Below are 25,395 nucleotides of genomic sequence, written 5' to 3' on the forward strand. Positions count from 1 at the left end.
TCACTTCTACATCTGACTCCATCTGATAGATGATACAAAATTCCTCCAGTAAAAAAAAACAAAAAACAATAATGCATAGGAATACTTAACTATTAAAATCAGATAAATAATTATCAACGATAAAATAACAGACGTAAAAACATGCTAAAGATACGTTTTGGATGGTAACAAGTTTGGAGTGCAGTGTACATGTGGATGAAAGACAAAATTCTATACAGTATATCAGAGAACCTGAGAAGGTAAATGAACAATTACTACCAGATGTATAAATAAAAAGTTTAGTATCCTGTCCAAAATATTTTTTTTTCATTTTTTATTTATTCATATTTGCAATTGGCATGGTAAAATGTTATTTTTCCTCTACAATCCTGCAGATGACATGCGCTTAACTATTGATACAGCACAGCATTTAGTGTGGTAGAAAAAAATGATTTAATATGTTTGTTTATAATTTTGAAAAATATAAATTTTTATATAAAAATTAATTGATTTTTATATAATCGTAATACTTACACAATTGCAATACAAATCGAATCGGCACCTAGGTATCATGATAATATTGTATCGGGTGGTCACTGGGGATTCCCATCCCTTATAAATAATGCTTAGATTTATAAACAAACCATTAAACAAACAAACAAACATATTTTTTGTGCATTCGAGTAATACAGTATATTGAAAGCTAAGAAACTGTCAGATACAGAATTCACAGAGACTGAAAAATATGCACTGCAATTTAAAGGCATTATTAAAGCTATAATGGCTATAACATTTCATAAGCTCTCTTTTTTTTTTTTAGCTTCCGTGTCTTGCCCCTAAAGAAAATTTAAAAAGAAGTGGTGGTCTAACTTCGCCAGGAATTTCTCATATACCAGTTGAGAGAAATCATATCTTAAAATACCAGGCTGCTAATCAATGAAAAGAAAGAGTAAGAGAGTATGAGTTAATATTTCCAGTGATGGAGAGTTATGTTTTAATTTTGCATAACAGGTACGAGATTAATTTGTTTGCTAATTACAATGGAAGCTAATGAGTAGTGATTGATTTATCCTCAGTGTGCAAATTATGTGAATGATTTAGATCATTAAAGTCAATTTGGCGTTTTAAGCTTCCAAATCACCATCTGTACGGGTAAGTTCCAATTATAAAAAAGCCTTTATACACTGATCAGCAATAACATTATGACCACCAGCCTAATATTGAGTCCCCGTCCCCCCCACTTTGCCACCAAAACAGGGATGCATTGTTTTTTCTGACACCTTTATGTTGGAACCAGCATTAACCTTTTTCTGAATTTGAGCTACTGAATCAGACTACACGTTCCAGCCTTCACTTCCCATGTGCATCACTGAGCCTTGGCCACCCATGACGCTGTGGCCAGTTCACCAGTTTTCCTTCCTTGGATCACTTTTGGTATGTCCTGACCACTGCAGCCTGGAACCATTCTAGCTTGCTTTGCCCCCATTGTCTAGCCATTACAAATTGGCCCTCATCACAGTAGCTACATTTTCAATATGTCTTTACAGTGGTGGCTGAAAGTGGGTGGGATATACTGTATTAGGCAGCAAATAAAACATTTTTTCTGAAATTGCTTCTGTGTTGAAAGCCGAAAAAATTGGCAAGCATAAGGATTTAAGTAACTTTGACAAGAGCCAAATTGCAATAGCAAGAGGAAAGAAAGTAATCCAAAGAAGGAAAACCAGTAAACTGGCCACAGAGTCATGGGCGGCCAATGCTCACTGATGCACATGGAGAGGTACTGTAAGGCTGACGTGTTCAGTCACATCTAATAGAAGCTCTTATGTACATTAAATTAAGAAAAAGGTTAATACTCTTTGTGATCGAAAGGTGGCAAAAGGGGGGGACCAGCAAAATAAGCATTGACCTTTAAACAATAACTCATAGTGTAGCTAGGCATTGAGACTACTACTGTCCATGCTTAGTTAGATGCTTTCTATTGGAAATGTGCAGTTTATGATCAGACAGAGTGCCATTACACTGTGGCAAGTCCCAAGCAGTTTATTACTGGCCAAATACTTTCAGCCATCCAGATAAGGGTAGCTATAAGACATAATCGCTTGTTGATCCAGTGGTAAAGTGCTCACCATTTACAAGTTCAACTCCTGTAGCTGGGAGCCTAGTAAGAAATTGTCCACGCTTTCTTGGGGGGAAGGGGATAAAATACTCATACTCCCACATCAATCATGGTGACACTAGCAAGTCATGGGTGTCTGTGAGCTCATGCATGTGGAAGGAATCGGATATCGCCGATTACTAACGGCCCATGAGTGAGGGTTTTAAAAGATGCAGCTAGCGGCTTTACATGAATAGGAGAAAGCACACGCTACTATGCCCACCCTGGTTGGTACTGTAGCTGTCACTGATGTGGAAGTGTTTTAATTTGATGGGTAGGACCAGGACACAACTAAAATAGGGAGAAAATATTAGTGGAAACTAATAAAAAAGAAGATTACTTAACTAACAAGGTGAGAAACAGCTTGGGAATAAACAGCTGCATGGTCGCAAGAAAACCACTTGTTAATGAGACTAATCAGATAAAAATACTAGAAATTTTTTTGCTAGTAATGTTAAAGACTAGACTTTGGAGCAATGTATATACGTAATGTGGTCTGATGAGTGATGGGCACATCAGGGTAATAAGGGAAGCACATGAAGCGATGCACCCATTATGCATAGTGGCCACAGAACAAGCCTCAGGAGGCAGTGTTATAATATGAGCTTGGTTCAGTTGGCAATAAAATGAAGTCAGCTGATGACCTGAATCCACTGTATGACCATGGTATCCTCCTACCAATGGATTTCGTTGATAAAGATTGGTTATGGGAGCATGAGGAATATTTTTCATGCATGAATCAGTGACTTCAAAGATAAGATCAAAGATAAAGACAGGGGGCATTGGTAATTCATTGGAAAGTTTCTCGCCTACCTTGCAAAAGGCCCGGGTTCGCTTCCAAGCCAATGCCCAAACCCCAGCCACTAGATGCGGTCCCAAGCCCAAATAAAATAGGAGGGTTGCGTCAGGAACGGCATCAGGTGTGAAACCTGTGCCAAGTTGTTGTGTAGACCAGTTAGTCCGCTGTGGCAACCCCTCAACCGGGGCAGCTGAAAGACTAACAACAAGAACACTTAACAGAGCTAAAGGCGGGTGCGCCATTTAAATTTTCTGGCCAGGCCGTGTAGTATGCAGTTTGCTTTTAGGCTTATAGAATTGTTACTGTATATCACTTTGCCCTAACAAACATAAGATTAATCTACACAGTGGCAGGATGCAGTGCTGCTTTAAAATGTTCTGTTTTGTGTATCTTGCAGTAGCCCACTACTATCAGAGAAGGTGCTAAACAAATTACAACAGTCATCCTTACAACAGTCTAGACGGTATACCACTGTTGATAGGCTCCTCTGTTTAAAGAAATAGTGTTAATTAACTGCCAGTCTGTGTTTTGTAAAATCTGACCTAAAATAAAATACATTTGCTCACAGGGTTGACATGTACACGAAAACATGCCAAACCAAACCATGATGTGTACATGTAAGAGCTTAGAGCTGTTTCAACCATAGATGGCTTTTTCTCTTCCTTTAAGTTTCAGCCTCTTTATCATGCACTGTATATAGACCATACGATGTGATATTAACTGCAAGTCACAGCGGGATCTCAGTGTAACCTTGTGGCTTTTCACCCCATCTAGTCTTCTCACTCCAACCATCACAATATCATGGGTGACAGAGTGGCAGCAGCAGTTTTTGGCTTAATCAATCCTTTTATGAGTGCTTCTTCTCTCAACAGTTATGCTAAATATAAAACACACACACACACAGTGCAGTATAACGGATGTGCTTTCACTGAACGCTATTTTGAGGCACAGAATGTGATGAGAGGCAATACAATATAGAAAACACAGGATTTAGAAGCACTGCTCCTGTGAAGATTCAGATTCAGCAAGAAATAGGACGATAAGATGAGTTGATCGCTTCATAACACTGAATTTTGATCTGTAGAAGCATCTCTGTCCTTGGGCAACAACTGTGAGTTTTTGTTAACAATGTCAAAGCAAAGCAAAGCAGAGCAAAGCAGAGAGCTAGTGCTTTTTCTCACGCAGAATGATTCAGTGTATATCATTTTGTGCTTGAAACATCATGTTGAAACAATCTGGCCACCCTCAGTGCTTTGTGAAAAGAACCTGTTTTTACTTCAAACTAAAGTTTGAGAATATTGTAAACTTGTGAAGGCTGGAGTCCAGTTGCTTTGTCATGTAGTTTGGGTCGAGATCAGGAATGCTGACTGATGAGATCCCATCACAAGGTTTATTTATGGAGTTCACAACTGTTGTCCTGCAGGGCCAGCATCCAACACACTCTGGTGATTCCCCACCTCTAACTTACTAAACCTGCTAATTAACTCCGGAGTAGAACTTCAACAAAAAATCAACAATGACCCAAGGGCCATAGCTGTGCTACATTATGCTGTCTTATGATTCTCTACTTGGAAGACAATGATTTAAAGCAGCATTTCATTAAATGTACAAAAATTAATTTCTTACTATCTTGAAACGCATTACATGGGGTACATTGGGTAAATGGAAAAAGGGAAGCTAATACAATCATTGGGAAGCTAACACAAACACAATTGGCTAATTTTTTTTTTTCATTAAAATTTTGTCTTTGGTTACATAGTTGGACGGCTCTTCTGTTTCTTGATGTGTTCTTCCTTCAATCCTTCTTTTCAACCTACTAACATACTTTTGCTTACTTTTAATTACATTTACTTACTTACTCTCTTACTTAGATACTTTTACTAACTTATATATAAACTATAGTTTTGCTTCATTAAGTGCTCTAATTACTTAATTAATTACTTACTTTATTACATTTTCCTACCTACTTATTAACTTACTCATGTTTACTTACTGTACAGTACTTGCCTACTAAATTACTTTCTCATTTTACCTGCTTACTTACTTTTACTTACCTGCTTACTTACTTTTACTTACATTTTTACTAACTTGAGCTTAATTAATAACTTTAATTACTTAATTTATTTTTGTTACCTGCTTACTTACTAACTTACTCATGTTTACTTACAGTACTTACCGATTTAATTACTCTATTTTACCTACTTACCTACTTAAATTAGTAAGTAGTAAGTAATTTAATTACTACTATTAAATTAAGTACTACTACTTAATTACTTACTTAATTACTTAATTAATTACTTACTTACTTCATTACTTTAACCTACTTACTAACTAACTTACTTATGTTTACTTACTTTCAGTACTTGCCTACTTAATTACTTTCTTACTGTTACCTACTTACTTACTTACTTACAGTACTGTTCATACTTATAACCCACTTTCTTATCTACTTAATTACTTTTACTTCCATCATTTAGGGTATGGTATAACTTATTCATTATTAGTAGCACAGAAAATGTGAATATTCAGTGTACAGTACAACATGTAGAAAATTACTTTAGTAAAGACTACAGTTTACTACAGCATGTATTAATTTATATACAGTACTATACACTACAGTTTACAACACAGTGTGCTAAATTACTATAGTAAATACTACTAATGTTTAATACAGTATGTAGCAATTTATAATTAACACTTTCTTTAAAACATCTGCATAATCATATGAATTTATGTTGGTTTAAATAAAAATAAAAATTAAAAACCTGACTATTGAACATTTGGAGGCAATGTGTTATGCAAGATCCAACAGACATTTTTTTCATATTTCTTTCCCTCAATGTGCTTCATATTTCTTTCCCTCTTGTATGCCGTGGCCTTATGTACTGCAATTTATTTATTTATTTATTTATTTATTTATTTATTTATTTATTTATGTGAGCAGTGGCTGCCGTGGGACTTGAGTTACAGCTTAGCTTTTGTTTCTGTCTCTGAACTCTAAGTTTTTTTAGACTCATGAATTCAGACGATGGGAATACCAGGAGCTGTTTGTGTTGACGGATCAAAAGTAATAAACTCTGTACAGAACATACAGTAAAATAAAATCATTATGATCAATATGATCAATAATGATCAGTTTCATGCGACCAATATTATTTAATAATAGTAATTAAACAATTCAATAATATAACTAGTTTATAAGAAAAACAGTTTTAATAAATTAAGCACTCATCCCAAATTAAGCGCTACTGTGGCAACACCTAGTGGTGTCTTACCTCATTGCTGACATCATGTTTGATAAAGTATAAAGCAAATAAATTTATTTGTACAGCACTCTATAAGAGGCCCAGTGAGCTAGACAGAGACAGCAGTGGCAAGAAAAAAACTTCCCAGGACACAATGAGGAAGAAACCTTGAGAGGAACCAGATTTAAAAAGGAATTCATCCTTTTCTACAACTGTACCATAAAGACAAACAGTGTTATGCGTGCTATAGGAAAGTTCAATATGAGCATACTGTAAATAGAAGCATGAGTGAGACTTGGGAAAAACTGTTTTTTAAACTGCCGTATAAAACTGTCCCTCCTGTCCAAAATGAGAAAACTGTCTCGAAATTGTTCACAAAAGCACCGCGAGACTACACTATCAAAGACTGCATTGCCAGAAATATTTTTATGTCACACTGTCCTAAAAGCACATGCAAACCGAACCGTTTTCCTGCCTTTCATAATCAGAATAGCATTTGCACTGGGGAAAGCTACCAAGAGGGAAACAGATGATTTATGCTTTTATCTCATAAAAGAACCTGGAAAAAATGTTACCACAATTTTAAAAAAAGATGTAATCTGTAGTGACAGAGACAGAAAATCAGGCTGTTGGCAAAGTGCCAGAGGATATGGAGGAAGAAAATGGAGTAAAGGATACAGTCTGTACCGGAAAGCCAAAGGCATGGACTATGAGAAACAGGTCGATTTTTTTTTTTAGACAGGGATAATCAAATCCAGTAGAGCACTACATCAAGAGTTGCTCAACCTTCAGCACTATCCTCATTTAAAGTGAACCAAATGCATTATTTGTCCATGTCACCATTACACATATATTCCATGCTCGACTATACTGGTTTCAGGTCTCTCCCTTTTTTCTCCATTTTATTTATGCTGTTATCCTAAGAGACCCTGTTTAAACTGCCTTTTAAACCACTATAGGAGAAAGGGCACGCATACTCTAAAGTATACCTGCAAAATCACAAACTTTAAGATTTCATTCAGTGACCTTTAGCTTGGATTACAGGTGGTGGCAAGTTCTTGTGTGAAAATGATTCCTTATGCTCCCAGAAGCACTCTTTCACAATTTAAGACCTGATATACCTGTTTATATACCTGTGCCATCAGGTTAAAAAACTCAATTGATGTAATAACCTCATCATTCAGTACATTCAGGTCGTCAGCTGACTTCACTTTATTGCCACATAACATTGCTGAGTCTAGACCTGACCAAGTGAAGCAACTGCCTCCAAAGACATTGGTTTATGCGCTTTCCTCCTTTCCCTGACACGCCCTTTACTTTGGCTTTGGGTCAATCATATCACATGTCTTTTTTTCATTGCAAGCCCAATCTTTATGCTCCCTAGCTATGTTTTTTACTGTTGATTTTTACCATGCACCATCACCAAGCATTTAAGTGATCTCCTTTCATGATTTTTCCAACCACATTTCTTCCAAAATGTTGACGGTCAAGCACTATTCTTCCAGGTTTTGATAAAGTGTTGAAGGGTTCTTAACCCAGTACCAGAATTAAATTTTTTTTTGCTTGTTTCTGAAATTGTGTTTTTCCCCCAGTCAAGCATTGTACCATTTCTCTACCTCTTCTCTCTTTTTGAGAAATAATGATACAAAAGATACAGTATATAAAGTTTTATGTAAAGCGTTTATGCTATATAATGTAAATTGTTGAAACATCCATACAAAAAATAATTCATATCACAACTGCAGTTTCATTCAGTAGAAACCTGTCACTACTCACAAGGTTTAGTTTTCCTTGCATCAAATTTTAAATCTCCACAAAAGAACAATGCAGCAAAGAATCTTTTAATGCACTCCAAAATCTCTAATATATCAATACAAATTGATCTTGCTAGGTATCTCACTTGATGGACTCCCCATAATACTATAACTCCTCTTCTTACTCACATTCTCTTTCACTGTTACTCTCACTGTCATAAAACCAAGGTCGACCTACCCTGACCTAAGTTTTGCTTTTGAGCATATATTTTGTCACTGGCTTCTTTAAAAGTAATAACCCCAATCCCACAAGAAACACACACACACACACACACACACACACACACACACACAGCTAGACAGAGAGAGAGAAAGCGAGAGATCCAGTAAGTGCCAAAGTGTAACAATAAAATGAACATCTCGGGTTAGTGTTAATATTGCCTTGTTTTAGACTCAGGAAATCCTTTCAGCTGTTTACTATTAACTGAGTTAAACAACTCACATTCATATTTACACTGAATGAGCCAAATGCAGATGTGATTGAAAGCAGATGTGATTCACAAACATATCCAAAGCAGAGGGATTTGCTTAAAGTAACAGCTTTATTCTCACTATTATCCAATTTCTAATGCAGTACTTAAGAACTTTATGATTAGTCACAGTGTATAGTCAAATGACTTCATAATGCTGACAGTTATGTGCATTTTATGTATTTATGTATGTATGATTACATACTTACATTAGATGCCTGAAGGGACAAAGGGCCAGCCTGTCCAGTCCAATCAAGGATATACAATCTTTTGTTCCACTAACCAAGTAGTGCTAGCTTACATTCACCATGAACAGAGCAACATGGATGGTTCACAGGCAACTCAGAACACAGAAGGAATTAAAAGCTGTTAATAAGAAGACGAAATGTTGTTTAAGATAAAATGAACAGATGAGTTTTCTTGCTGTAAATGCTTCCATGACTGGTTTTCCAATACCCCGGACCGAACCGACCTACTTTCACCCATGCTGGTGGCTGCCAGTTCACCTGCGTCACACCTGTGATGCTGAGTGATGGTTAACGTCCCAGTGCCATTATGCTCTATATCATCACTTGTAGAATGCCTCACATCCAATCGATTACTCCAAATAGTTATCTAACTATTGTATATAATATAGGAATGGGCAATAGAATGATAAGAACATATGCTGCCATAGACATTTTCTCAATAACAATAAAAATATGGTTTGACCTGATGACGGGTTAAAAGCAATGCATTAGAAACCACCTGTTTTTGGGGGCTGTATCCTTTAAAGGACGCATTTGAAGGTTGATTATGTCATAGCGTTGCGTGGAAGCCTGTCACATTTTAAAGATTCCTACACAGTCAGCAGTGGTCACATACTCCTTGGAACCTCTTTAATGACACTTGCTTTTTTTCCCTCCTTTTGGGGGTTTTGCAGAAATGTGACAATGCATTGTCGTTAAACAGACTGATCTCCCACACATGCTATAGCCATTTTATTCTTTTTCTTCTTCAAGGGGGCTGTTGTTGCAGCACAGTTACTAACGAACAGTCACTACACATGGACACAAAATTGTAATAAAATGTGACACTTGGCAGACAAAGTGCATGTGTATAACTCGTATATCAAGACCTCCCTCATTTATCAAGTTAAAATGTATTTTTTTATTTCTCTTGTCTTGCAAAACACTCGCAGGCCAAGTACTTAGATTTTACTGTACAAATATTATTCTCTCCTTCACAATTTGGCATTGTCATCTTGGAAAAAATCCATTAGTGGAAAATCCTGGTAATTCAGTATATTCAAGTAGTCAGCTGACCTTATTTTTGGGTGGATAACAGAAGCAACTGCAAAACATAACACTGCCCCCACAGGCTTGTAAGGTAGGCACTAGCCATGATGGGTCTATCTGTTCATTCTCCTCTCTCCTGACCCTGATGGACCCATCACTCTCAAACTGGGTAAATCTGGACTTATCAGACCACATGACCTTTTTCCAATTCTCCACAGTCCATTCTTTATGCTTCCTAGCAAATTTACACCTTTTTTCTGATTAGCAACATTGATAAGTGATTTTCTTAGAGCTACACAGCTGTTTAGTTCTGATCCCTTAAGTTTTCTTCATGCTGTGCGTGTGGAAATAAACAGTTCTACTGTTGTTCTTTTATAATTATTCATCAAACGCTTAAGTAATCTTTGACCACAATCAAGTTTTTTTTTTCTGAAAAATTCCTTCCTCGAAGATAATAGTTCAACACTATGCTTTAAATTTAAATATTTAATTCAATAATGTATTGGACAGTTCTTAACCCAATTTTAGTAGTTTTAACAATCTATTAGTTTTCTATCTTTTTTAACATCTTTGCCATAACCACAGAATGATGAGAAGCTACTCACTGCATCAGAGATGAATAATTTGTTGACCGCTCCACCATATTAATCACTGCAGTAATTATCCAATAGAAGTCTCTCATCTAATTGCATAGTTAAATCCACTGTTTTTTGGTTGGGGAGTGGATCTCTCTCTCTCTTTCTCTCTCTCCCTCTCTCTAGATAGATAGACAGATTCTTATCTTTAGAGAAGCTTTATGCTTCTCCTAAGATTCCTAATGAATGTCGCCTTGCAGCTCCAGGATCTGGTTCGATTCCCGGTCAGGCACGATTCCCGTCTCTGTGTGCATGGAGTTTCCATGTTCTCCCTGTGCTTGGTTGGTTTCCTCCGGGTACTAAGGCTAATTGGTGTTCCCAAATTGCCCGTACTGTGTGTGTCCTGCAATGGCTTGCCACTGTCCAGGGTGTACACTGCCTCATGCCCTAAGTCTCCTGGGATAGGCTCCAGGCCCCCCGCCACCATGAGTGAGTGAGTGAGTGGATAGATTTTCATATTTTAAAGGTTTGTAAAAAGTACCTCAACTTTTCTGCTTCTCTTTTTATAGAGAAGCAGGAGAGTTGCCCTCTTTTTATATATTGTCCAGTTTGTGTTTGTGCCTCTGGATTAATGAGTGCATGGACATTAATTTAATGAGAAGAGAAGTGCTTTGTCGACCTCAATGATAAGGACAGCAGAGACCGACATTGCCTACTATTAAAATGCCAATACCTCAAGATTGATCTGTCGCTTAAAGAGAAATGCTTGCTTAGATCATATTGCGACTGCCATCTTGCTGCATCTGTATAGACAGCCAGTAAGAGGAAGCTCTTACGTTTTTTAATTACTGAAAGTGCAGTCGCCCTCTCTTGCTCTCTCTCTAATTTACTTTCTTACTCTCTCCCCATTCCATCATCTCTCTCTCTCTCTCCCCCTCTCTTTCTCCCCTGTCCATCATTCTTTCTCTCCTCCTCTTTCTTTAATACAGTGCAATTAAGTACCTTTGACTTGATTCCAACTGTGCTTAAGAATCACAGCTTAAATCAACCAACAACTAACCAACAATTTGGCAGGAAACATAAAATTTTCCAATGATTTCTGACAGCTTCCCGTTAAAATTCCATCCACATTAAATGTGAAGCTCGAAAGGTAAATTGTTCGATTGTTTTCAGGGATCTTTCTGCTACATGCCTTCACATGAAATTTCATCTTTCTTCATCATAAATAACCTTCCTCTAACACCTGACAAATGTGTCTTAGTGTGGAACAGGTACGGAGACAAACAGATGAATAAAAATATATATTTTTTTAAAGATGGATTAAGTAAGAGATAAAAAGTGACCAGGGGATGCTGTTTTTGAAAAGTAATCAACAAAAGGGTGCTGTCGTGATTGTTCGTCCTATAGGAACATGCTCCAAAATATTCCACAGAAATTTGCCAACATTTATATTTTTTATACATTATAGAAAGAGGTCTCTTTTTCATCAGCTTGGTGTAACATTTAATATTGTGCAGTATTTTTATCACTTACGTTATAGCAGCTACAAATAGCTGTTCTCTCAATTCTGACCAATTAGAATTGAGTATTTAACAGAGCTGTGGCAAAAATTAAATGGAATAGAATATAAAGAACAAGAAGACTATTCACATTTGTATGACCTCTAATCATGCTAAGCTAAGCTTGTGTGTTAGCCTGTGCACATAAGTGAATACAGATCAATTAAGCAAATTTAACTGTCTTGATATCAGGCAGTGCTTTTATCAGGGACTAGTAATATCCTGGTCCAGGCTTATAATAATTTCTGATTCATTTCTTATCTCACTGTCTTTTACCTCTTGAATCTCATTATACACACACGTAATCTGATTCCATAGCTGAATAGTACGTAATACACGTACTATGATAAATAATTCACACAATATCCTGTTACAGTATAGATTACGTACTGTACTTGTATGCCTTTGCTCATCAGGGAAAAGATAAATGTAGCCTTAAAGATGATAAACAGTTCCATATTGCAAATCTGGTTCCACTTCGAATCATTTTGCAAACAAAATAAGTAAAAGTTTCTCCCAGATGAATAAAAAATACTATTTTGAGGTGCAACACAGAACATTTTATTTTCGTTGTGCACAGCAGTGATCCCTAAGATCCAATGATGTTCATTAATAAACAGCCCCAGGGGTCCATAAAGTGTAGCCCAGGTGTTCGTGATTTTCTTTAATCAAAATAGCGATCAGCCTATAAGTCACATTGGACCCTAATTTGCTTAGATATACAGATATGCAATTAAAGCAGTGCTGCATAAGCATGCCCTACACTAATTATAATAAGGATAATCATAATAAGGTTAATAATCATATGCAACAATATCAACTGCTGCCACTATGATAAGCACGTGGATCACCAATGATGCTGCAGGTTTAAGGTTCTGACTTTCTTCTCAAGTATATTTAATTAAAGGAGCCAAAAACCCAATAAATGACAAAGAGTCAAAGTGACAAAGCAGTGTATCCTGGAGAGATGGAGTGGTTACATCTAACCATAAAAATGCAGACAAAATTACGGAGATGCCTTTATTTCTTGTTTGCTTGTTCATCATCTAAGGGAATTCTTAAATGGTGACAATGGTTATAATAAATGCTTAACCATTAATCATTAATTCATCATCATTATTTTACCTTTGACTGTGATTGGATAAGCCACAACTAGGGATCTGCTAGAGAAGCTGCACTGATTCATGTTTAACTATAGCTTAACTATTTTTTAAATGTTTTTCAGCTCGGATACAGTATTTTTTAAGTTTAGATTTTGTTTTTACCTGTTTGATTCGGTCCTTTAAAATACTTTCCCTAGTCTGCATTCAGACCATGGATCACAAATTGAAAACGCTTACATAAAGTTCTGTGTACGTACACCCCTGGTGCAGAGTGTTTTTCTATCAAGAAATGATCCAAGAGAAAGCTAAGGAAAACCTTAAAACCTACTGTATAATGAACAACATAACGCAAGTATTAAATGAAACCAACAATCACAAAATTGCTCATGTGTATTGAGTAATGCATTAGAGTATAACCTGCCAACTCCTAAATGTATATGTTTAAATGTTCCATAAAACACTATTATGAAATAAAGTAAAAAATTCTAAATAAAGTAAAAAAAAAAAAAATAATTTTAATTAAATTTTCAGTAAATACTAAATGAATTGCTTATATTTAGATTTGACTTAGAAGGACACGTCTGCCATAAATGCGCTGTGCGATGTTGTGGAACAGGTACAGGCTTACCGTCTCTTTTCTGGAAACCCTCAGAGGAAAAAAACAAAAGAACAGAAACTTCCACCAGCTGAAAAGCGAAGCCAAGCACCAATTCAGACGAGTCATGCCTGCATGTACACAGTTTTTTTTTTCTTTCACCTTAGCAATCCAAACACGTATACAACCACTCCAGCACTGCTTTAGAAATGCACCTGTGAACCAGCTCACAGAATGGCTCAGTCCTTCTCCCCATATGCCATGGAGCGATGCTGAGAATGCTAAACGCGAGCACAGAGGAGTCGTCTGAGATTCAATTGTGGCTGAAGTCTACAGAATCCTCTGCAGCAGCACTGAGCATCCCAAATAGGGTCTCCACTGCTGAGCCGCGGCGACTGCGGCACGAGGAACACCGGAAGGAGGGAGGGGAGAGACAGAGAGAAAGATGGATTGAGAGAGAGCAATAAAGGGGGCAGGGACAATGCATAGAGTCCCTTAGAGAGAGGGGGGAAAAAAACACCATAGTTAAATTATGTTAAGAGTAAGATGGCGTACAGAAGGACACTACGAGGACTGCATGACCTGGACAGTGGGGACGGTGAAAAGAAGGTCATTGGTAATAAAGTGTGGAACAGGTGGGTTCAAGTGCATTGATCCACTGTAGATTTACAGTCCCGCAGAAAATGATCAAATGGAGAAGACAATTATTTTGATAAATACAATTTATTGCTAAAAATGAACCTTGCGCATAGTGGACACATGACTAAGAATTTAACAATTATTAATTAATATTAAGTTTGCATGTTTATTATGGAGTTTGCATGTTCTCCCTGTGCTTGGTGGGTTTTCCTCTGGGTACTCTGGTTTCCTCCCACAGATATGCAGATTAGGCTAATTGGCATTCCCAAATTACACATAGTGTGTATGTGTCCTGCTGTCCAGGGTGTACACCTTCCTATTCCCAAAGTCTGAATATGTTTCTGAATATTTTTTTATGTCCTGTATAGCAAGGCTATATGACATGAATATCAGTGATGGTCCACTGGTCCAAACCCTGCCAAACAAAACTACACAGAGTCTTCCAGATGTAATAGGAAAAGCATACTGATTAAGAGGACAAAGGTTTTTTTTTTGTTTTTGTGCCTGTGCCTGATGCCCCAGGAGTCCTCTTGAGTCGGACTAAAAGCTTAGATTAATTTAAGAGACTACACAATCAGGGCAAGCTGATATTGACCAGTGCATTGCTGTAATGGTTGCTCATGAAGAGGAGGAAAGGAAGTGGCTTACAGAGAACTGACTGGAATACTAAATCTCACTGCTGTGTTTGTGAGCTTCTTCCTCTGATGCTCGGAATGCTCTTGAAACAGAGTACTTTTCTGATAAAGTTTTCTAGAAGACACGACTAAGTAAAATGCTATGCTTTTATTTTTTTATTCAGCATATTAATATAATGAATGTTTTGGATATAAAACGCATTGGTGGGTAAGTACAGCTACTGTATATACTCGATTCCCAGCTAGCAATGTTTTGCCCACATTTTTTATATCTTCACCACATACTGTACAACGATCAGTCACAACACTAACACCACCTCCAGGTTAATTGAAAAGCACTGATTATTAATTATATACCAGTATACTGGTGACAGAATCATGGGCACCCAAGACTTATCTACACCTGTAGGGACCAAATCCAGGCCATCTGGTCCGCTTCCAAAGCAAAGCCAATGCAGCACAAAAATGCTGAAGAAATGCTGGCCACGATAGAAAGTTCATGAAATTCCATGAATTATTGGAACACGCTGTGCATCACAGCCTTTGGAAGCATAAACACTGAACTTTAGAGCAATGGTAAAAGTTCATATGGTCTGATTAGACTGGTGTGAGATTCTACAAGGTCATATGAAAGTGAACACATTCAGTAATTTCAAAGTAAATAAAAATTGAAATATGATAAGGGGCGTTTCAAAAACCAGTACTTTTTGAAGAACTGAACACATTTACTATATGAGAGTAAAACTACCTTTATTTCTCTATAGAATAATATACAATCTCTGCTTCACTAATGCACATATCCCAGCAATTCACTAGTGCCTGGATAGCATTAAGGTAAATGGGTTTTCCTAGTATACCTTAGCCATCTTCCGACAACCTACTTTATGTCTAATACCCTGGCCTCCCAGGAACTCCTTTAACTGTCCAAACATGTGGAAATCGCGTGGCAATTAGGTGGCAATAGCTCACAGTCAAGTTCCTGTAGTGTGCAAGTGGTGCGGTTGGCAGTAAGAGTTTGTACACTGTCCTGCAAGAAAAAAATGCCTTTGGTAATTAAACCAGACCACTTCTTTCTTGACAGCGTTCCAGTCGTTGAAAGTTCACATGACCTTTCATGACCTTCTTTAAAAACATTTGCACCTTTTAAATATTTAACTGCAGCTAAAAGTCTCATCACTGTACTGAGCATGATGTCTACTGTAAACGTTAATCAGTTTTAAGCTCCATATTAGTTTTAGGTTCCAGTTTGACTTGAATGTTCTAGTTTAACAGTTCCAGTTTGACTTGAATGTTCCAGTTTGACTTGAATGCTTATTGGCATCTGCCTGCATTTATTTAAAATTTAACTCTTTGGATATTTCAAGACCCTAATTACTCACCATCCCCACAACAGAGGCTAATGCATGTATTTATCTAATTGACTAGTTTAATGGCATCATCCCTGAACAGAATATACTGTACAGCAGTTAGCCATTCTTGTTCTTTCAATTATCCTATTCTACTTTCTTTCTCTAGACGAATGGGGTCAATCAATACAAAAAATGAATGGCCCTTTAAAGGCTACTAGAAATACTGAGAATTTTAGTTTGACACCTCTGTTGAACACCACACGCATTTATGATTATACACTGCTGCACAGAGGGATGACATGCAAGGGAAAAAAAAAGGAAATCAAACATTATAAATTTTCAGCACAAGCATGTTCTATTGAAACAGCATGAAAGGCAGAGTTAAATGCTTTTTACTCTAAATTTTTTGAGTTTGAAGCGGGTGATAAACTGCCTTGAGTAAGCTGCTGCTTCAATAAGCTTTAAACAATAGCTCGGAGACAGATTTTTGGAGCGCGTTGTGACAGGGTGTGACTAATATATCAGTAGTGTCTGGAGCAGATAGAGAAGCTCTGGGTCTGTGCCAGTAGCAGCGCCAACATTTTCAAAGCTATGAACAATTCACATACTGCAGAAAAGGGTGAGGTATGAAAATAAACAATAGGTTCATAAAATCACAAAGATATCAGGCAGAATGCACATAATGGGGTGTTTTATGCTGATCCTGAACTGAGCATTAGCCTAAAGAAGAAAAAAACAAAAAAAAGAAAGAAAAAGGCTTGCGTTATTCCATCTGGTCCCTGCAGTGCAGTATGTGGAATTAGTTCCACTGGAAAAGAAGCGGTTTGATAAATTTCCATCGGTGGAGCCTGTAGGGAGTCGTCAATCAAGCGCCATGTCTTTACATAGTGTGTGCATGTGTCAGTCATACAAGCTATGGTTCTTTTTGCTGTAAAGGGAAGTGAAAGTAGACACAGCCATAAAACATGTGTGAACCCTGGCCTGGGTGGATCCCTCCACTCTATCCTGTTTTCCTCGCCTTCCTCAGTTTTCAGGAAACTCTGCACACTCTAGGCCAAATGATGGGAGCATAATATGGACAGCTCCGTTGTCTTATGTAATGACTGGAAAATCTGACGCACCTTACTGCCCTATGGATCTTTCCAGAAAGGACATCAAAGTCAGCATGTACTACAGTACTCCGTGACATTCCTCGTACGCACCAATGATATCATGATTAACACGTTTTCCATCGACTTTTGATATAACAGGATGTGGAAGACGTAAGCTTTCTATTGTGAGAAGGAAAAAAAAATACTTAATTACTTACTTTAAAAAAAACTTAATACTGTGGTTTTATAAATGTATAAAGTCAGCTGTTCTGAAATGCTGGTGCATGGATTCAGTCATTGTTTTAAAAAGCATTGTGTGGAGGATAATCAGAGGAAGGCGAACATTCGGAGAAGCAGCAGAGGTTGCAGCTGTTCAGTGAATCAGACAAGCAACAGTAGCTGAGGGCATGTAAATAGAGGAAAATGAGCTAAAACTGGTTCAGAAAATATTTTCAAGAACGCAAGAACATGAGGCATGTTTCCACCGGGAAGCAGGTCAGGGACAATGGTTCTAGGACAATGATTCCAGAAACCTTTAACTGCCTGCTCTAGATTCGCTACAATATACACCAGAGGCTACTGGGGTGGAGCTACTGCGAACTTTCACAAGCCAGATGTATCTGAAGCATATTTTATACTTTCGTAAGCAGACCAATATAACATTTCTTGCTTTTATATAAGCAACAAATCATAAACATTGTAAGGTTGTAAAGCAGTTTTATTACAGTAACATGTAGGCGCAATTTATCCAAAGCATGATCACAATTGCTTACTTTTTATGGAGAGCATCCAGGAATTATTACTAGGAATCACTGTGAAGTGACTTATAGCTCCAGATCACAATGACTGACATGCAGTATAAGATACAAGATATCAGACTACACAGTCAGGATGTAACAATTTAAACGAGCTCTTCGGTAACTTTCAAATGACACCAGCTCTGCCACGCTGCTATCTGCAGTGCCCTAGAAAGAAGCTGCGGAATTTAGGCATTTTAGCTGACGACGGTGCTCTGTTCAGAATATAAAACTTTAATGATGATCAGAAACCTTGTCAAGTTTTGGGGGAGAATTTATAAAATTTTGAAGTGAAGGTGAACCTGTCAGACATTTGCTTTACAACATTAAACAGCTGTTCAAAGAAAGATACATTAATACGTAGTATGAGTCAAAATCATGACAGCAGTATCATAAATCAAATCGAATTGTGATCGGAGAGTTATCGTTACATCCCTACCATATTGAACAGAATTGAACAGCACTGTGGAAAATAATGTAAAATATTATATTTGTCAAACCGAGCAATGAAAATTTATTTCAATCTTAACACCCAAAGACTATTTTGATTTTGCCATTACTATCATGCATTAACGGGAGATGATCATACAAACTGTTCATTTCATGTATAATCCATGGAACTGGCTGTTTTTATTCAACAATACTGCGAGTAAAATAGCATTAATTTCTTTGCTAATTTACGAGTTATTCATTTAATTAGAAAGATATGCAGGTTAGGCTAATTGGCATTGGCATCCACTTGCAGTAAAAGGAACAGGATTGAGCTATGTCAGCACTGCAGTCTGGCAAATGAGATGTGTGTCTGTGCTACATTTCTTTCTTGTATCTACTGTATGTGGCTTACATGTACTGTATATGCCACAAACCAATCCTCTGCTAAACATTAAACAATAAACCTTTCTATAAACATAAATGACAAGGCCGTACGTGCAAGCAATTCTATGGACATTTTCTGTCCAGAGGTTTGAATTTTAACAAGAGGGGAAAAAAGAGCCCGTGGAGATCTCATTTTCTGCCATAATTCAACTGTCAATACAAGCGCACGTTCTCGATGACATCATGTGGTGTGCTTGCATTATAAATGTGCACACTTGAGCTGATTAAAAACACCCAAAGGGGCTCGAGATAGCAGCTATATTTCAGGTCTGAGGTCTGTTAACAGCTGAGGATAAATCTCGTTTTTTTGAGCAGTCCAAAAGGAGCAGTCAGTGTGGAATTAGATTTGTGTCAAAAAAAAGTTTTAACAAAAATAATTCCAAACCAAAAAATAACATTAAATGCAAAAAAAAAATAATAATAATTTATGAACCTCTGTAGTCCAACTAGGGACCATGGAGGCCAATGATGACCATTGTATTTATTCCCATCTTGTACGACTTTGGTAGGACATCCGGTAAACATTCACACACTACTGGCAATTTGGGAGTGCCAATTAATCTAATCTGTCTTCGGCGTGTGGGAGGAAACTCACCTAAAACATGCAAAATCCATGCACACAGACCCAACGCAGGATTCAAACACAGGTCCTGGAGGTGCAAGGCGACAGTGCTAACCACTAAGCCACCAAGCTGCCTGTGTCAGCATCTCACAGATGAAATGTTCAAAATATAGACAAGTGGATGTTCTAGACATTACATGAATGATATGCTATTATTATTGAACAATTGCACAAACTGAGTCAATTGCACCAGAAACATTTGACAAATATGCATTTTTATTTGATGTTTTTTATATTTTTGCCTATAAGATACTTTCATTTTTTTTAACTATATATGACATTGATGAAGAAGAGTTACAAAGTGAATCCTGTTATATTGCACGGTACAATAAAAATAAACTAATACAATTTAATTAACTATATTATACTACTATTTATATTACATGCACTATTTACTACTACTTAGTCACTTACTTATTCTCGGGACCACTTATCCTGTATAGGGTTGGGGGAGGAGCCTATCCCATGGGACATGGGGCACGAGGGACACATACACTCACTTTCACACTACGGGCCATTTGGAAATAACAATTAGCCTAATCCAGAAACTAGAGTAACTGCAGGATAACCATCAAGCATGGGGAGAAACTGCAAACTTCACACACAGACTGAACCCAGAAAGACAGGACTTGAACCCTTAACAATAGAGGTGTGAGACAACATTAATCACTATGCCATCATTCCACCTATTTACTATTATTATTATTATTATTATTATTATTATTATTATCTAATATTGTTATATAACTGATCTATATAATCTAATATTATCCCCCCCCACCCCCAACAGCAGCTGGCCAGTGTATACAATATATATATATATTATATACACTATATATATATATATATATATATATATTTATATATATATATATATATATATATATATATATATATTACCCCTTATAAATGTATTTATATTTGTTTGATTCTTTATTCTTGTTTGACAGAAATCTAATTCCAAATGGTTAGGAAGAAGACAGTCTTTCATGTGAACAGCAAGTTATACACTTAATTAGAAATAAATGCTTAAATGGAAAGATTTAGCCTTTCCTCTTTATAGTATCGATCCCTGGAGTCAAATCAAATGTCAATAAATGTGTACACAATGCAGGCTACGTTATAGAAGGACCCTTTGATTTATACCAATAAAATTACATTGCATCACACATAAAGACAGATAAATAATGATTTTACAATAAAAGGGAAATAACAATAAAGCCCAAGTTAATCTTCCATGCAATAAAAATGTCATAAGATCCTCTTCTTTATGGTTATACTGTAGAAGTGGTAGAATATCGTGGCTTAGTCCTGAAAAGGCCAGTTTGGTAGCTTATTTCAATTAATGAGACGGAGGAAACGGAATGTGAAGAAGAGCGACAGGAAGAGAAGAGGGATTATCCCAAGTAGCCTAGACTGCACCGACCACTGAATGAAACTTTAATTGGCCTTCTTTTGTCCCAAATTGGACAATTCTGCAGCCTTTCAGGACCATCTACAAAGACTAGAAGAGATGAAAACACTGGAATCCACCTCCCCTTACCCAGGTTTGAGAGTCTTCCCAGAACACAGTGATGGCTCTCAGGCCCCATCCTTCCTCTTCCTACCTGAACTGAACCCCTTTAAAGCCAACACTCAATAGAGACTAATAACACGGATAGCAGGAACTTGACCGTATAAGTTTCTGAGTCAGGCTTCACAGGTAACAAAGACCTTATCATTAGTTTAGTCTGGAATGCAGGAACCAAAGTAACTATACCATAGTTGTACACTTCACTGGATATTCAATCCTGATATTTCCGAACCATGTTGTTTAACAATGTCAGAGCAGCGGAGCATTGAAAAGCCCACCTCATAGTTCCTGCACTGCTCAACTCCCACCGCTTCACCTTTTAATAAACACTCTCAGTCCTCAATCCTCTCAGCTCTCTCCTCTCAGGAGAAAGGCCTGAGCGATGAAAAGCCATTAAGGAGCTTCCATTGTTATGTGAGCCGGTGGGTGTTTGCAGTGGGAACCAGTGGAGTGCTTGAAGCACGGAGGTTGCCTAGGTTCGAATCAAACGTAAAAAGCATACGTGCCAAGTACTTATAAAAAAAACTTTATGTTTCACACGATTCCATGGAAGTTACACACCTACACCAGATATGAGAATATATTATCATACAATTGTAAATTCTTTATCACATACCTACTTAATGATATCACACAATATCAACGTAGTCCTTATGTGGTGAATATATATATATATATATATATATAACCTGTCCTACATGTAAAAAAGTTCATATACACTGTATATATATACAGTACATGATTGTAGAATAATCACTAATCTGGATAGAATAGCATAAACAACTATACTATAAACTATACTTTATAACTATATAATTATATAATAATATAATATATATTTTTTTAATTCTATAATAGTACGTCAGACTAAATACGTTTAATCAATAAACTCAAGATTTTAACTATAGCATGAGGTACAGTATGGTATTTAATTCCCACACATGGATCATATTTTTCTAGTATTACCGATCTCTGTGTGTGTGTGTGTGTGTGTGTGTGTGTGTGTGTGTGTGTGTGTGTATTTGCCAGAGGAGATATTTACCGTGAAAGTTAATAATATTACATTACAGTCTTAAAAAGAAAAGAGCAATGATCCACACAAAAGCCTTTATCTTTAACTAGACAGCCTGGCTATGTGAAGAGACAATACATAGTCCATATTTGGGTCTCTAATTGTACTTAATGCACTGTCTACATGCACTGTCTAGAAGTATGCTTATACTAAAAAGAGAATGAAAAAACATCATCATTGATCATTATTTTTTGGATCACAGAAAATTAAGCCTTTTGGGATCACCAGTGTCAGGGTGAAAACTTTTCTTGTTCTTCCCCTCGAAATGAATTTGTAATTACAGATCATAGGTTAAATGCATGCAACTTATATAGATATAGAATTTATGGGAAGGGATACAGTCTGATGTTCAATGCTGCACATTTGGTCTACAATTTCTAACAAGCATTGTGAATTCATTTGACTTTTGTCACATCTTTCAGACAAGCAGGAAAGCCATGACCATCAAGGAAACTGACAAGGTCCTTTTCATCTCCCATCCAGAAGCTATTTCAGAGGTCATTGTTTCGGCCAGTTGCTTCGCAATGGCGTTCAGTGACCATGTACAAGTGAGTGTTATTTCGATCCCCAATCCGCTCCCACAAAGCCCTGTGCTAATGACAGAACCTCGAGCCTAATGCGGCTGTGTAAACATGTTTTAATTGTGCAGCCATGCTTCACTTGCAGGCCCCTATACCTGGAACTGTGCATAAAGATGACTTCAAAACACTAATGGACCATTTTGGATGACCTATAGACACTAAAAACAAAAATTCAGAACATTCCCAAGACAAAAGCACCAAAAAAACTCAAAACAACTTAGCCATAGTCAGCTAAAGCATTTTCAAACCTATCACCCTTTCAGCACCTGGACATTTTCTTTTGTTTTGGTCTGTTATTTTAACCTTTGAGAATTTTTTGTATTATTATTATAGATTGATTCATTTCCTTTTGACTGTTGTAAGCCGGGAGAGTTTTACAGCTAATACAACATCAGCAACAATCATATTTGAGCATTCTGTCAATAATGGCTATAAAAATAAATTCACTGTACCAAAGTTGAAAAGTGACCAGCTGCTGCTTTTGGCATTTTACTGCAGTATAACTCTAATTAAGTCATGCAAATTTATTAGCTGCTTCCTTTCAAGCTGACTTGGCAAAAAATGAAGTATGAAGAATGTCTACAGAGATCTAATGATCTCTTTCTCTCTCTTATCTATTATACTGGACTGCACGTATTTTGGTCAAATTCATTCGCATTATTGGGAAAATTGATTGGAGCATTGGAGATTGGAACATCAGAACTTATACAGTATATAGGTTTGCACCTACATTATATATATATACTGTATAATAAAAATATATTCTTTTATATCAATCTCTCTCTCTCTCTATATATATATATATATATATATATATATATATATATATATTATATGTGTATGGAAGAAGAAAAATTAAAAATCTATTCTTTTTGCTCAAAAGAGTCACTGATTCAATTTGCTGTATATTTATGTTTAAAAAAATGTTAGTTGAGCTTATTTGTGTCACAAACAAAATCCGAAGAACCTTGAACAACAAACAGATGCATTTATGTAAGAATTTAAAAGCAGAAAGGTAAATGTACTTAGCTAGTCACAAAAAAAAAAACCTTCCTTTCACAATGAAACAGAATGCAATTTAGGATTCCTGGAAACCGAATGCTCCCTAGAGAGCCAATCCTAACATCAGCCACGATGCACACAAAGCTCTTCAGACTTTCTACTTTCCCAGAAGAAGTTCCAGAGATTATTTTTTTTCCCCTTCCCAGTGTCTGATTTCGATTGGTCGGTTTCGTACACAAACAATCTGCCACCAGCCTTCATGCGCTTCATTGAAAAGGCATTCCACAGATCGCCTCATCAACAAGTCGAGGCTTGGAGCAATTTGACAACACTTTTGTCTTTTGTCACATAGAAGAAAATCTCTGTGTAGAGCTAAAAACACTGCCTCGGGGGAGGAACCTCTTACAGATTACACCTTGTGTGCCAGTATATCATCATCAGGATGTCATTTCGTAAATGACTCCATCTGTTCCTGTGTTTTGGAGTAAAAAAGCCCTTCATACCAAAAGGGAGCAATGATGCTTCATGTTTGTCTACATTATATGCTACAGCAAAGAAAGTAAGTTTCACTTTAAGCAAGCATGGTCAAGCAAATGAGAACTACTGTATATTAAATAACTATTCCTGATCTACTACATGTGTACAGTAATTACCGGACATAGCAAGCTTTGTTGTTTAAGTGGCTGAAAGCGGTAGCTCCGACTCACCATCCAAAGGGACATCGCACTACACGTTCCAAATGCTCCGGTCAGACGCACACACCTCGATCTGAAGCAGCCCTGGGTGTCAGTCGGATCCAAACAGAAGACTTCTTATGAGCACAGTGCCATAATCTCACTCTCTCCCCACGACAGCACAGTGTGAACAAGAGCCTGGTTGTCTGGGCTTTGTCCTGACATATTTCCTGAGTTTCATTGTTAGCAGTGGAAAGGAAACACACACACACACACACACACACTGACACACTTTTCAGTGTGATTCCCCTCGAAAAAACAAAGTGGGTAGTCCATATTATACATGCAGCAGACATTGTAATTCCTTCCATGGCATTTTTCAAGGGTCAAAGTTTAACCAGTGCTTGTCTAAAAGCTCCGGTCTAGACCCAGATCCTTAACTTCTACGTTGATTATTGACAGAGGGTTTCAAAGCACTAGTTCCAGACGGTGTGTATCCCACTGGCTGGAATATTACACGACCAGGAGGCCTCAGTGATTTACAAGCTGTTCATATGAAAAGCAAATGAGTTCACGTCCCACTGTTCAGGTCAAGAAACAAAAGCTATAATGATGGATTGAACTTCATTATTTATAAAAAATATATGTAGGTAATATTTTACACCATAACATCCCCTACTACACAAATGCACTCATCCCAGCATTTCACTAGTGCTTTGTAGAAAGTTTTGATGGAACTGCATGCTTCACATCTGAAACCCTAGCCTCCCAGGAGCTCCTTAAATGGCTAAGACATGTGGAAATGGCTTTGAGCTAGGTCAGGACTATAAGGGGGTTGTGGCAAGAACTCCCAGCTGAGTTTCTGTAATGTGCAAGTGGCATTAGTGAACTTTTGTGGTGTACAGTTCCCATA

The 25,395-nt window shown here is 37.1% G+C and overlaps 1 protein-coding gene across 4 annotated transcripts in view; it reads right to left on the reverse strand.

The window, feature by feature from the left end:
- tns1b (tensin 1b) overlaps positions 1-25,395 on the reverse strand; it is a 216,131-nt gene that overhangs the window by 155,183 nt on the left and 35,553 nt on the right. The window contains exon 1 of one of the 4 annotated variants that reach the window (XM_053496637.1): positions 24,516-24,670. The exons of the other annotated variants lie outside the window; for them this stretch is intronic. Within the exon in view, the coding sequence (XP_053352612.1) occupies positions 24,516-24,530 (15 nt within the window). The 5' untranslated portion in view covers positions 24,531-24,670. Of the gene's footprint in view, positions 1-24,515; positions 24,671-25,395 lie in introns of those variants that run through there. 4 annotated transcript variants of the gene reach the window in all.

The sequence above is a fragment of the Clarias gariepinus genome, chromosome 5 (assembly GCF_024256425.1).
Source record: "Clarias gariepinus isolate MV-2021 ecotype Netherlands chromosome 5, CGAR_prim_01v2, whole genome shotgun sequence".
Taxonomy (NCBI): Eukaryota; Metazoa; Chordata; class Actinopteri; order Siluriformes; family Clariidae; genus Clarias; species Clarias gariepinus.